The sequence below is a fragment of the Callospermophilus lateralis genome, chromosome 8 (assembly GCF_048772815.1).
Source record: "Callospermophilus lateralis isolate mCalLat2 chromosome 8, mCalLat2.hap1, whole genome shotgun sequence".
NCBI lineage: Eukaryota > Metazoa > Chordata > Mammalia > Rodentia > Sciuridae > Callospermophilus > Callospermophilus lateralis.
This window is the reverse complement of record NC_135312.1, coordinates 59720338-59735107: the sequence shown is the minus strand read 5'-3', so window position 1 is coordinate 59735107 and position 14770 is coordinate 59720338. Positions and strand designations below refer to the sequence as shown.

The window sequence follows — 14770 nt, the reverse complement described above, 5'->3', positions numbered from 1 at the left end:
TTCACCAAGTCACTCATGCTAAAACTTGAGTTGCCCTAGACTTTCACTTTTTCAATCACCATAAACTTTTGGGTTCTGTTGATTTTATGTCCTTAATCTCTGTCAAATCTACCCCAGCTTCTCCATCCTCCCACCCCGGGGTCCAGACCTTCAAGATTACTCATGATCACTAATGCCACACCTTCCTAACCAGCTCCACCTCATTTCTTTCCATATATCTATCTGCCACATAACATCCAGGTAGATCTTTGTAAAATGCAAGTGAACCAAATGAGTCCCCTACTTCAAACCTTTTAATGGTTCACCAGTAACAAGGAGCTCCAATTCCTAATCACAGCACGTAAAACACTTCACGATGTGAGCCTTGCCTCGTGTCTCCAGTATCGTTTGTCACAATTTTTCTCTTTAGATTTCTTAGTGCTGGAATACCAAATGTGCTGTACTTCTCTAAACACCCATGATTGGCACTTGTTATCTCCTTGGCCTTGAACACCCTTCCTGCCTTCTTCACCTGGTGGATGGATGCCCACTGACCCTTCAGAAGCCTAATCATGTAAAGATTTCCTCTACAAATCCACCATCACTACCTTCCATCCTGGAGAGCCATGAGGGAGGTGCTAGGGGTCCTGCCTCCCCCTCCCTTCCTCCTTCCCTTCCTTTCTGCTGTTTCTGTACCTAGTGCCTCCTGCCAATCCAGTATGTACTATGTGTTTTTAACTACTTCTCCCCTATTCATCAGGCTTTTCTTAAGCCATACTCTGTATCTTTTTCATCCTTCTATCCCCAAAGCCTAACACACCCATACTCTAAAAAGAAGGGGAAAATGAAGAGGACTGAACATTACCAGAAGGCTGTGTTCATATAGCTTATGTCAGCACTCTTGGGAACACATAAGAACGTTGTTTAATATAGATTCCGTATGCTTTATTTAATTGATGTAACGGAATCCTAACTTCATAGATAGTCATATAATCTTAAATTGTGCAGGCAGATTCCTGCCCATTTATTTCTTTAATTAAAACTCTTTGCCTTGAGGCCTTTGTAAGTCTTAGCAACAACTAAATAGACCAAAATACACACAGTATACTTTACTTCTCCCTGTTCACCTAACAAGTTACTTAATAGGCCAAAATAACTGCTGAACTTCTTATTTTTTAAAAATTGACCTATACCAATTTTGTGCAATTTTGCTCTACGTATTAAGACCCAGTCCAAGAAGGCAAATTATCTTCCAAAATGAAAACAAAGGCTTAGAAAAATTTAGTTACTGAAATTTCCCTGATGTCTACCTGACCAAAACTCTGCCACCATGAAAAAGTAGCCAAACCAGGAAGGGTTCTGCTAGGATGTATTGCCTATGCGATCTTTTTAAAAAAGTGATTCTTCTGATAAAATAAACTAGACAATATATAAATAAAATTCATCATTGTAGTACCAAGTTCACTTTTAAAATAAAATCTGTGATTTCTTCAAGACATAATTTTAAGTCCTCTCGCTGCACTTTGTGGCAACTGAAAGAATTCAACATTAATCTGCCGTGGAATTGGGGCAATTACATGGCTAATCAAATCGTAGCCAGTCCTGGTCACCACTGCCAAATTGCTTAATGGTGACTGAGCCACATCATTAATTGCATGGCCTGATCTGAAGTTAAATTATAAGGCTCTAGTATGGCACAAAGAAAAGGCATTAGTGCTGGGAAAAAGGAAATAATTACTAAGCAACTATATCTGTATCAACCCATGATCCTCCATTGCTAAATGCTTCTGTTGGCTCTTTCTAAGCCTAACTTTTTTCATCTATAAAATGGAAATACATGTGTGCAAACTCAGGATTTTCAACAGAATTCTTGGTTGTAAGGAATTTCTAAGGAGAAGGAAGAAGGAAGGAAGGAAGGAAGGAAGGAAGGAAGGAAGGAAGGAAGGAAGGAAGGAAGGAAGGAAGGGAGGGGAAGGAAGGAAGGAAGGGAGGGAGGGAGGGAGGGACCCATTGATCGATCTAGTAGTGTTGCCAGATAAAATATAGAACATCAAGCTGAATTTAAATTTCAGATAAACATATTATTTTAGTATGTTTAATGCAATATTGGGCATAGGCTCATACTAAAAATTATTCATTTTTGAATCTTCTGAATCCTCTATTTTTACTTGCTAAATCTGGAAACCTTAGAAATAGATGCTTTCTGCCATTTGTATTTTCAAAAGTTTCTGTTACATGTATAATTCTTGCAGTGAGAAGAAACAAAACTTGGGATTTTTGTTTTAAAAAATTGCTTTTAGAGAGAAAAAGTATACTAAGGCTAATATGATGTGGTTATCCTTCTTTGAATAGAAGATTTACTTATCCAAATACAGTCCAAGGACCAGCAGCATCGGCCTCACCTGGGACTATGTTATAAATACAATACTCAAGATCCCTACTCCTTCTGAATCTGCATTTCAACGTGGTTCCCAAGAAATTTCTATGTTCTAGAGACTTCAACTAAAAGATAAGTGTTTGAAATAACTGAATAATTTAGAAGAAAAATATTCATTTAGCAAGAGTACAAGGAGCATCACAGACTGAGTTGAGAAATTTGACCTGATACTAAGAACAAGAGACAGAGTTTCAGCCCTGTGCTCCGTCCATTCTGCCATAGATAGTCACACATACTGTCACTAAATGACTCCAGGAGGAGTCGGCACACACTTGCAAGGAAATGGCAAAGAAGCTTCTATTGGCTCCCCAGGAGACTCCATCCTGGTTAACTCACAGAAGCCTGAAAAAAAAAAAAAAAAAACAAAACAGTGGGTGGAGGCTGATCACAAGATAAAGGATGCTTTAGTGATGTCTTGGAGGGTTTGGGTTTTTACTAATTTGTTTAGTTTTATTGAGGGAGGTGCTAGGGGTCCTGCCTGCCTCCCTCCCTCCCTCCATCCCCTCCCTTCCTTCAGAAACTAGTACCGGGAGCCATGACACATACCTATAATCCTAACAACTGAAGGCTGAGGCAGGAAGAATACAAAGTTCAAAGCCAGACTGTGCAACTTAGCAAGACCCTGTCTCAAAATAAAATAAAAATGAATGAAAAGAGTTTGGGATGCAGTTCAGAGATAGTGTGCCCCTGGGTTCAAACCCTGATACCAAAAAAAGAAAAAGAAAAAGAAAGGAAAAAAAAAAGGAACTTTTAATCTTTCCTCAGTGTTGGTGAATACTTGGTTATACAAGTGAGATCAACTGTGTATGAAATTACTAAAATTTTTCTTTTAGTGAATCCTAAAGGTTGATATTTAATAAACACACACATTTTTACTTAAAATGCCTCCAAATTATCTTTTATAGACCCTCAGCAATACTAGCCTCTCTTTAGAAAAATAGAGGCTCTGGGGAAAAAAAAATCAAGCTCCATCTCCTGAAGTGCCCAGCTCCTTTCTTAAGAATGAGCCCAAACCACAAGATAAACACATGCAGGTAAATGGCTCCATCTCTCCAGAACTCTTCTGCTTTTGAGCCACCCCAGCGCATTACTCTTCTCCACTGTCTTGCCATGAGCTTCATAATGCAGTCCACCATCCAAGAGCATACCACGGGACTTGTTGCTGTTGTCATTCATTCATTCATTCATTCACTTATTCATTCCCTGTTTCTCTCACTAAAATACATATTCCATGAGGACAGGAATTTTCATCCAACTCATCCACTAGTGCATCTCTGGTGCCCAGAAATGCCTGGTACACATAAACTCAATCAATGTTTGTGTAAGGAATGAATAAATACAGGTAGCTTCCAACAAGCAGTGCTCTTCATGGTCACTGTTTGATAATTTATATATATATAAATATTTATTTATTTTGGTCCCGTCAATCAGACTTAAATTTTAGTTAAATATCTGAAGTACTAATACTTCTTGCACAAGGTCATTCCAGAGTATATAATACAGCTCAAAGTAAAAACTTTTATGACAATTTCCGACACTGTGTCAGCCTCTGAGTAAAGTGCTTCTTCCTATACTGCATCTGCCTCTTGCTTTCATTAGTGCAATAATATTCTAATCACTCTATGCTGCAGTATCCAAGAATGGGATACTGAGAGCTTCAGAAAACAGTTGTTTTTCCTATTCTTTATAGAAAATCTCTTGAGATCAAAGGTGCTATAAAAGAAATTCTCAATAGCACATCCCAGGTGTGAGTGTGCACACACACACACCCCACCCCCAACATTTTAAACTGTTTTGCAGAGAGGCAAGGATACTTCTGGGAAGCTGTGAGAAGAAGAAAAGCCCCATGCAATCTCCCAGGACTCCCAGGCATGATTTCATAGACAACACTTCAGCAGAATTGAAAATTGAACAGATTGTGGGAAGGAGAAGGTTTCCAGAGATACAGGATGAGTGACAGAAAATACATCAATCATTACACTTCATACTTAAGTAAGCCTGGAAACAATGGGTAGTCACGCTTAGTTTCCCAATGGAATCTTGGGCAACTCAATTAACCTCTTTCTGCCACATTCTCATCACATGCAAATTGAGTACAACAACCTACCTAGTGGAGATTGCACAGGGATTTGCTAATAAATGTGAGTAGACAGCTATATGTGTGAGACCTAATGATATTATGTTAACGAGCATAAAATCTTGGGGCTACAAGAGACTCAAGAGGTCAATCCAGTCCTTTTGCATCTGACCACAATTAAGCCCTTCCAAAGGGATTAGATTCTAATCCTTTTAAAAAGGTACATATATAAAGGGATTCCAGAAAACTCCCCCTTGCCAAGGATAATTTCTTAAATTTAATATGCTCCCATCCTGCAGAATAAGTATGCCTTGCTTCTCCTCCCCCAGTGTGGGAAGGAGACTAGCAGCTGTGCTACCTGTAATAGGTGGCTGCACCTTCAGAGAGTAAAGAAGCCTGATGGTTATGAGCACAGATATCGGAGTCAGACTGACTTAGGTTCCCATCCATCTCTACTCCATGTTTGCTACCTGACTTTAAGCAACTTACAGACTTAACTTCTGTGAGCACTTGCACTCATAGCACTAGAATACAGAATTATCTTTCACATGGCTTTTTGCTTAGGCTTGCAAAAGTGGCTGGTAAATTAAAAGTCCCCATCCTCAATCGGTATGATTTTCAGTCTATCTACTGAGGTGTTCAGGAACATAACAGAGGTAATCCTCTGCTCCCTGGGAGGCATCAGACTCCAAGAGATTTACAAGGTTTCTCCAGACACTCTGACTTCTACCCATATATGTAGGCATTGCCCATTTCTTCTAGAAAATATTTATCCCACTGACCCCACAAGGTTGGTATTAGGAATAAATGATCCAAACAAGTAAGGCACTTTTCACAGGGCCTGGCTCATGGTAGGTACCAAACAAATGGTTACATTATTTTCTGGGCTGAATCACCTTGGTCACTTTCATCATTATTTATTTATTATTCTAACTTTTAAGGTGTTCATCATTTTTATTTCTGTCTTCTGAATTCACTCCACATTCTCCATTTTTAGTTTTTAATATAGTGCTCAAAATTGTAGGAAGACACTATCTGTGCTGAGTAGTGTGGGAATATTTCCTCCTGAATTTCTCTTAAGATCATTATGCCCAGGAGAACACCAGAGTCACTGGGCCACAGAAAGGACTCTCCTACGGTTCCTCTAGCTTCGCTAGTTTCAATCTATGTGCCACAAAAGCCAAGAGTTTCCCACAGCATCTCTCTGAATTATTGGGAAGACCAGCGTTGACACAAGTCTGATATCTCTGGGCTTCCACTCAAACCCCAGAGCACACAGTCCAGGGCTGGGTGAAACCATGCAGAGTAGCTTCACAGATTCCAATAAATCAAAAACCACTTCTATAACAATGTGGGCCAAGACTGAGAAAAAGAAAGAGAGAAAGAAACAGAGACAGAGAGATAAGAAGAGGAGGAAGAGGTAGAGGAGGCAGAGAATGCAGAGGGAGAAGCAGAATATGAAGAATTTAAAAGGCTAGTTTGCTCAGGGGAAGAGCTCTTGCTTAGCCTAAGTTAATCCCTAGCAAAAACAAACAAACAAACAAGAAATAGTAATGTTTTTTTCTTCTATTTACTCCAAGTACTTTCCCCATGCTGAGCAGGGCTAGGCACTGTATTTACTTTCCTCTGGGGATCTTGGGGCTTGCCAGAAAGCAGAAAGACTTTAGGAATCTTGTCCGGTAAACCCAAACCCACTGAAGACAGCTGAGAGGCAATGAAACAAAAGAACGCCTGCTTCCCCACCCACAGGGGTCTGTGGGTTCCTAATGAAAGAACAGCATCACCCCTAATTATAGCACCTAGAAGTAGTCAATCCAAGGAAGGGGAAGGCTATGTGGTGAGTGCCTTGGGAAACAGTTGGGACTCTCAATATTGACAAAGAGTCATATATTCCACAAGTGCTTATGGAGCACAGTTAGGGGAGTTTAGGGCACCTTGGAGAGTTTGGGCAATGCCTACATATATGGGTAGAAGTCAGAGTGTCTGGAGAAACCTTGTAAAACTCCTGGAGTCTGATGCCTCCCAGGGAGCAGGGGATTACCTCTGTTATGTTCCTGAACACCTCAGTAGGTAGACTGAAAATCATACTGATTGAGCATGGGGACTTTTAATTTACCAGCCACTTTTGCAATCCTAAGCAAAAAGCCATGTGAAAGATAATTCTGTATTCTAGTGCCATGAGTGCAAGTGCTCAGAAAGGTTAAGTATCTAGTCCGAGTGTCTATATTCCAATTCTGCACACTTCCTGATATGCCAAATTACTCACTTGTCTGAAATCTTTTAACCTAACTTTGAAATCCAGCCTTTCTATGAGAGAATATACTCTAGGGTGGAATTGAAGCTACTTTAATAAGTGGGATTATAGGATACAAATTTGAATCTGCAGCATGCTTACAGTTGTGTCACAAAAATAAACACTTGAAGCTATGAATAGGAAAAAAGACTTGGATGTTACAGGGAAAAAAAATGGCAAAAGCAACTGGCTTAGGTGGTGGGCAGGTTATTTCTACTTTTATCTTGGTCAAAATTTTCTTTTGTGACTAAATATTGTATTTACAATGCAAAATACAAGATTAATGATTTTTTTTTTCAGGTAGCCTGAGAATTGAACTATTCATGCCACAGCAAGGTGGCTCCTTATAGGCGCATACGAGGGCCTTTCTCCCCTGTCTCCTAGGAAAATACATCATTCCCTTCAGATCCTGAATGACCTGGCTATTGAGTCAAATCATTCCAGGTATTATCAATTCTTGTAGATGATATACCAAAGTCATGAGATATTTTGACATTAGTTCTGATTTTGCCCTGAAGGGGCCAATTCCTATGCATGGTAGCAAAATATAAGAAAAAAATAAATGGAATTCCATAATGAGATCTGGGTCTTCCTTAGCTACGTTTAGTCTTTGGAGGATTTTCTGTCTGCATCTTCTGAAAATTTAACTTGGGGAGTGTTAGAGGCTCTTGAAGATCATCTGTTGTTCCCAAAGGGAGGGAAGACATCAGGGGGGCCTCTCTTCTGTATGTCCATCTCCTGATTCATCCACAAGCAGCCTGGAACGCTGCTCATATAAAAACGAAGGTCTTCCTGGCTGGAGTCTCACCTCACAGGATCTCTGGAGAGGTAAACCCAGAAGCAACTTGCATTTCCTCAAATCACACCTACTCACCTTCACACAGCCCAGAGCTGTCCAAGTAAAACTGGGCTCTACACTGGGACAGACACTCGCCAGAGGGGATGTGTGCCCCAGAGAGCTGCTCTGCTTGCAGTCCTGCCTCCGGATTCCGACACTGAGTGCAATGAGAGGGCTCTGGACCCACACACGTCTGGCAGGAAGCATGACAGGCTACAAATAGGAATAAAATGCAGAAAATAATCCAAAGATCAAATATATGATGCAACCGACTGGAGTCCCTCCTTACATGAAAACCACTTAGGAAAGTTCACCAGATACATCCTTTCAGAAGGTGATTTTTATAGAGTTCTATACAAAGCACAGGGGTGATAATAAAGCTTGTAGAAGGAAAGTGAGGGGTCATGTGACTGGTTACTTCTCTCAGGTGCTGTAAGGGCTGTCAGGCTGGATCACAAAACCCAGCAAAGTGGACATTATTGGCTTGGCACATTCACTGAATGACGATTTAACATTATGCCCTCAGTTTTTATTGAAGATTTTTAGAAGCGTTCATAGGAAGGCCATTACTATATCTTTCTAAAAATGGTTGTTGTGTAACTGTCTATTATGTCTTCTATCATCCATTATAGAGAGGTCCAGACAACAAATTCCTCTTAGAATTTATCTGAGGAAAAGCTGCCTTTCTAAACAAGGAAGAGGCTTCCTTCAAGTAGCAATGAAAATTTCACCATCAATCACAGTGTGTTGTTTTCCCTGGTGACTGGGGAAAATCAAAGCCAAAACACTGTACTTAAACCTTCTTGTGCCCACATTTTGATACGATTAACTTTTCTGTTTCTCTTAAAGATTCTCTAAATTTACTTTTTCAAAGTATTTATTGCAGCTTTTCAGTTTTAAGTACATTTTCCTGTAACTGTTCTCAAATTCTTTTCTAAGATATCCTATATACAAATAAATATAATGTCATTTCATTTAATTAAAGTGTTTGCCCCCAGTGTTCTAGTTTCAAAAAGCTCAAATGCCACTGCTGTCTCAATGAGCTCAGAGCCTTTTGGCAAATGGCAAATTAAGACTTCTCGTTTTATTCAGCCCAGAGGCATTGCTAGTGACTCTCAGTTTGCTCAGAGTATCATTAACAAAGAGAAGTTCCGCAGGGAAAAGCAAAATGCAGTCTAGAAAAACATTAGCAATACTAGGAGAAAAGAGAAAGAAGAAAATAAGGATTTTATTTTGTTTTAATATATCGTAAAGAAAATCCCATTCTCCTTTAGGATAGCCTGGAAAATCATAAAAATTTTTGCATGCCCCCCCCGCCCCAGATTATCCTTTCACAAAACTATTCTAATGAAATAAGGCAACACAGTTGTCCCTTAGTATCTGTTCCATGACCCCTGCGGATACCAAAATCTGTAGATAATCAAGTCCCTCCTATAAAATGGTGTAGAATTTGCATGTGGCCTATACACATTCTCCTGTATGCTTTAAATCATCTTTAGATTAATCACAATATTTAATACAATGCCTATAGAGCTGTCATTTGCACAAACCCTGCACAGAATTCATGAAGTAAATTCAAAATATCCTTTTTGGAAATTTCTGGAATTAAAAAAAAATTCCTATCTGGGGTTTATTGACTCCAGGATGTGCAACATGTAAATACAGATTCAGAGGGTCTTCCTGTGCACATAGCCACATAAGATACACTAGAGGAAAAGTTGCACTGCAAAGTGATAGTATTGAGAAAAAGTCAGTCTACATCCTTGTGATAGGACACTATCCCAAGAATGACAAATATACCAATGATACCTTTGCAGTCCCCACGGTCAGGGTAGAAGCCCTCTCCACAGCTGGATAGACAGTGGCCTTGAAGTAGAGCCTGGGGTTGGATGCAGGCTGTACAGTGAGAGGCTGAGGGTCCAGAGCAGCTGGCACATGAGTCATGACAAACTGAGGAGGAAAGAGAGAGGGGACACAATGAGCTGCACCGTGGGCTGAGGTGACTGCACAGCAAACTCCCTGACTGGGCTGGTGTGTGCTGGGAAGCCCTCTTCACTTTCAGTCCCCTCACCTGTCACACCAGACCAAGGGTAGAGATATGTTAGGAGGAGGTGACACTGCTAGAACTGCCCTTACTGCTCCCCACCCACCCTTTTTCTTTTTCCATATTCTATCTACTACTTATCAACTACTTTTAGTGTTTGCATTAAATGATTTTTACACATTGATTTTTAATCCTCATAACACTATGACATATTATTAATTAAATTTTACAGTTGAGGAAATTGAAATCTCGAAATGTTAAAAAATTTACCCAGGACCACAAAGCTCACTCAGAACAAGGTTGGGACTTAGTCTGCCCCAATCTGAAGCCCACATTGCCCGAACTAAAGGAAGAGTGGAAAATTATGGAGTGTTGGGAATGCTGAAATTCCAACCGACTTGTCCACTAACTCATTGATGCCTTCGGCCACGTCTGGTGCTCTCCAGGTCTACTTTCCTTGGCACATTCATAGTGAAAGGTTGGACGAAATGATAATTTACGATACTTCTAGCTCTGACATTCTAGGATTCTAAGAATTACTTTAATGCAGAAAAGAATTCTGACCACTCCATAGGCCAACATGAGGGACACATCTTCCTGCCTTGGCCCTCATGTTATGGTGGAACATCTCTGATTTCCAGAGGCAGGTGGTGGGAGCGTGGCCTGACCTGAGCCTTTAATAGGACTTGGGACAGGAGTGATGTCCAGGAAGAAGGCTCTGGGGGACAGAGGTTAGAAGCTGGGTGGTGGAAGTGGGGAGACAGGATGAGAACCGTAGGGGCAGGATGCTGAGGAAAAGGGATGAACTGTGGGTGCATGAAGGGGTTGGCAGACAAAAACAGGTTGATAAGGAGAGAGGAGTAGACAGTTCTAAATATCCTAACAGACACTAAGCAGAAATGAGAATGTGTATTTCACAAAGGAGGGGAAATTAAGGTTTTCCAGGTAGCAATACACTCTTAGGTATCTGTAAGTAAAGACATAAGTCAGGCATATATAAGTTGGAAATGTATAAAGTCTCGAATGGCAATGTGTCATAGTTTAGGTTGTACCAGTCTGAAAGAAACAATATATAAATAGCACATACAAACAAAATTTCAGTGAAAACAGACCTCAGCTTTACTAGCTATCAAACTTGGTTTTCTTTTTCATTTTATTTTTGTGGTGTATCGTAGCTGCCAATGTAGGAGTTTATAAATGCCATGGAAGGAACAATTTTGTCATCACTAACATAGGTTAGTGACTGTTTACAAGTACACAAGGACTGTGTGTTAAAGACGTTCTTGACATTTTCAATAGACCAAATACTCTCTTAGGATGATTGACAGGCATTAGTCCTTCATTTAATTCACCATATGCCCTGAGAATCCACCCATATCTTCCACTCTCATATCAAATACACATAGGTTCTACAAAAGAAAAGGCTATCCTTTTGAAAGTAACATTTTCCCATCATACACACAAAATCTCAAATGACTAGCATATAGCACTAAGTATGATTATATGTATTAAAGACTTTTGATGATGGTGATGATGGTGGTGATGACACCCCACCTCTTACCTTTGCATCTGCCAGTGGCATCTGTGTAGTACCCATGCGGGCATTCAGCAATGCATTTCCCATCATGCAACACTGTCTTTTCAGTACAGGAAAGGCATCTGGGACTATTGGGGCCACAACTCTTACAGGATTGGTCGCAAGCTAAGGAAGAGAAAAACCCATCAGAAAAAAAGCAATTGTGAGAAAAGAAGCAATGAACTCCATTCTTCACAATGTTCACAACTGGTATCAATAAAGCAATCTCATTCTCTGGCTGCTCATCTGAGCTCTGTTTCCTTAATCCCAAATGCTTTCTCTTCTCACAGCTGAAGGAGAATTGAAGAATTATTCATTGAACCAAGCATTATAGATACTCTGAAGTATACCCACAAGTATATCAAATTTAATATGGGATTTTAATTTAATTTAAAATTTAATTTAATTTAAAATTAAAATAGCCTTGGAGGCAGGGTTGCCAGATTTATAAACCAAAAATACCAGATGTATTATAGATAAATAATGAATATTTTTTAAGTGTAAAAATATATCAAATATCCTTTACTTCACTCTACTGAAAGAGCGAATTCAGAAATTCAGTTTTACTAAGCAATTGTGCTACCAACATTGCATTGAAGTTGTTGGATTTCAAATAATCTTCAGGATCCACTCATTCATTTACCCCCAGAAACTTCATTAAGATCTGTATCAGGTGTCATGCTACATGATCAAGACACAAAAAGCAAATCACCTTGGTCTCTAGGTTAAGTGGCTTACAAGTCTAAGAAAGGGAAATAATAGATAATATTATAAAACTGAATACACTGTTGAAAACAGTCTATATAGGCACAAACATAGTTTTTTAAAGTGTGTGGGATAAGAAGTAGTAAAGGTCAAGAGAAAACTCAGAGAAGTTACCCTTGAGCATTTTCTTAGAAAGCAAATTGCTTTTGGCCAGGCTGATGGGAATGTACCACAGATGAAGCCACAAAGTCTACTCAGGTAGAAAAATGGGAAGAGCCAGACTATGGAAACCTGCAGCCATACTGTAAGGTCTAGGATCTCTCCTGTGGAAAGCATTACCATTCAAACTTTATCTGAAATTCAAATTCAACTGGGCATTGTCTAGTTTCTCATCCTGTGGAAGGCACTGAGGGCCTCTGTGGTTTCAAGCATAGTAGAAATATGGCCATATTTGTGGATAAGAGATAACTTTGGGTAGATTCAAGATGGCAGGTTGGAGGAAGGCTTCACTGTCTGTTGTTCTATGGCTACAGATTCAAGCAACAAGAGTACTGCTTCTCAGCTAGGTTGGTGAAAGAAGGAATTCACTGAAATTCAATGTTGGACAGTCACCATCTCATAAAGACTCAGAAATTCAGGTGCATTGAACAAAAAGCTAGAAAGAGCAATCTGAGCCAAGCTGGCCGCTGCAGCAGCAATGGCAGTAGAACTGCTTAACTGCAAAGGGAAGGGATAACAGAAAGAGGAACACACTGGACAAATTGGGCATGGAAAAACCTGATGATCAGAAGAGAAGCCTGAACTTAGCTGATCCAGAGGCTGAACAATAAACTGGTGTTTTAAAAATGTTCTATATTTCTCAACTGGGAAGCAGAGAATTGGGGTGGGAGTCATCTTGAGGAGGTCACACTGCAGCTTGCTGTTGCGGGAGCTGAGAGATCACAGCCAACATTGCCTTACTGTCCCAGCAAGCACCTGGTGTGTGCTCTATGGTTTACCTAGCATAAAGTGAATACAACAGGCACAGAGAAGATTGTACCCAGGGGAATTCAAGTCAGATGACCAGGTGACTAGGGTCAGGAAACTGAACAGGTGATGTGAATACTCTCAGGGACTAAGCCTGGGAAGATCATATTCATGCACAGTGCAGTGTGTGGAGGGTTGGTATCCCATCCCCTCAAGGAGAACTCCTTGGGAGACTCCAGAGATCTATATGCCCAAGAGAGATCAGCAGCTGCATGGCTCCAGGGGGTGTTGATCTAATCTCTCCAAAATAGATGCCACCCAACAAAGACTGTAAGGCCTGAATAGACCTAAACCTCAGACACTGGAACTCCCCCCTTAGAACTCTGCAGCAACCCTGGGTGTACATCCATCTGGTCTGTCCAGACAAAGCTCCAATTGACAACACTTCCCATTCCAGAATATCTTATATTGGTGAGAAGGAAAGCTAAGAGTTATTTCAACTGGCTTCGATTTTAGGCCATTTCAGCTGATAGCTTGGTGAGTAACAAAAGAGAGGAGGGGGGCTGGGGATGTGGCTCAAGTGGTAGCACGCTCGCCTGGCATGCGTGCGGCCCAGGTTCAATCCTCAGCACCACATACAAACAAAGGTGTTGTGTCCGCCAATAACTAAAAAATAAACAATAAAATTCTCTCTCTCTCTCTCTCTCTCTCTCTCTCTCTCTCTCTAAAAAAAAAAAAAAAAAAAAAAAAAAAAAGAGGAGGGGTTCACAATCCCCGTTTTGCTCTCACACACTCTCTCTCAGTACATAGCCAAAGAAGAAACAAAGAGAAGGACAGTTGGGCATAAGAAATGACCATCTATACTCACTGACTGTTTTGACTACCTCAATTAAGACAATTCTTTAATTTTTTCATTAAAAATCTTTCTTTTTTTTTTCCTTTCTGCAAGGGAGGACAGTGTTTTTGCTGTGCTAATTGGGACATGGACATGTACACACATACATATTTTTTTCTTCCCCCCTCTCATATTTAGCATATTCTTACAATAGTTACGTTTCCTTATCGTGTCTTTGGAGGGTTAGGGTTTTGGCTTGTTTGATCATTCATTCATTCATTCTTTTTTGTTGTTCATTTGTTTTTCTTTCTCTCATTTCTTCTACTAAGAGCCAAATTATTTTCTTTCTTTCTTTCTTTCTTTCTCTCTCTCTCTTTAGGTTTTTTCTAATTTTTTCTCATCCTTCTTTATAACCATCATTTGCTACATCTGTTCTGCATTTTCTCTGTTCACATTTTCAACATTGTAAACTTTCTTCTATTTTTCTATCAAATTTTTTTCTTAATGAACTGTATTTTTACCACTTTTTAGAACTACTTGTTTTATATAACTCCTGCGCACACTGTTAATATTGTTGCAGTTATTAGTGCTATGGATGACAAAGTTTATACCTGCTGTTTACTCTACTACCAGATCAAGTTCACAGTTATTTATAGTTTTTCTCTTGGCAATTTCTGACCCCTCCATTCCAATCTATGTGGCATTAGTGTTCTAATGCCATAGTAGGCACCAGGTTTTTATTTTACTGTGGTATATTCTTTGATGCTATTGTTTGTTTCTCCCTTTTCTGTGAAGTGCTGGGAATCTACAGGGATACTACAAGTTCATAGGGTAGAGACTCAGCATCTGAACTAAACATAACCAAAATACAGCACATCATGTGTCACACATAAATTAACCACACTCAAATTTCAGTTATAATTTAATACAAGAATAGGAGAGAAAAACTCCAAACTAACAACAGGTCCCAAATAGGAATGGCTAGAGGGAGGCTGCAGGTCTCTCTCATGGACATTTACT

General features: G+C 39.9%; 1 protein-coding gene across 1 annotated transcript in view; it reads right to left on the bottom strand.

Moving 5' to 3' along the window:
• Fras1 (Fraser extracellular matrix complex subunit 1) overlaps positions 1 to 14770 on the bottom strand; it is a 424900-nt gene that overhangs the window by 197365 nt on the left and 212765 nt on the right. Inside the window, exons 16-18 of the mRNA XM_076864881.2 lie at positions 11230 to 11370; positions 9434 to 9574; positions 7661 to 7837 (exon numbers count right to left, since the gene is read on the bottom strand). Coding sequence (XP_076720996.2) covers positions 7661 to 7837; positions 9434 to 9574; positions 11230 to 11370 — 459 coding nt within the window. The remainder of the gene's footprint in view (positions 1 to 7660; positions 7838 to 9433; positions 9575 to 11229; positions 11371 to 14770) is intronic.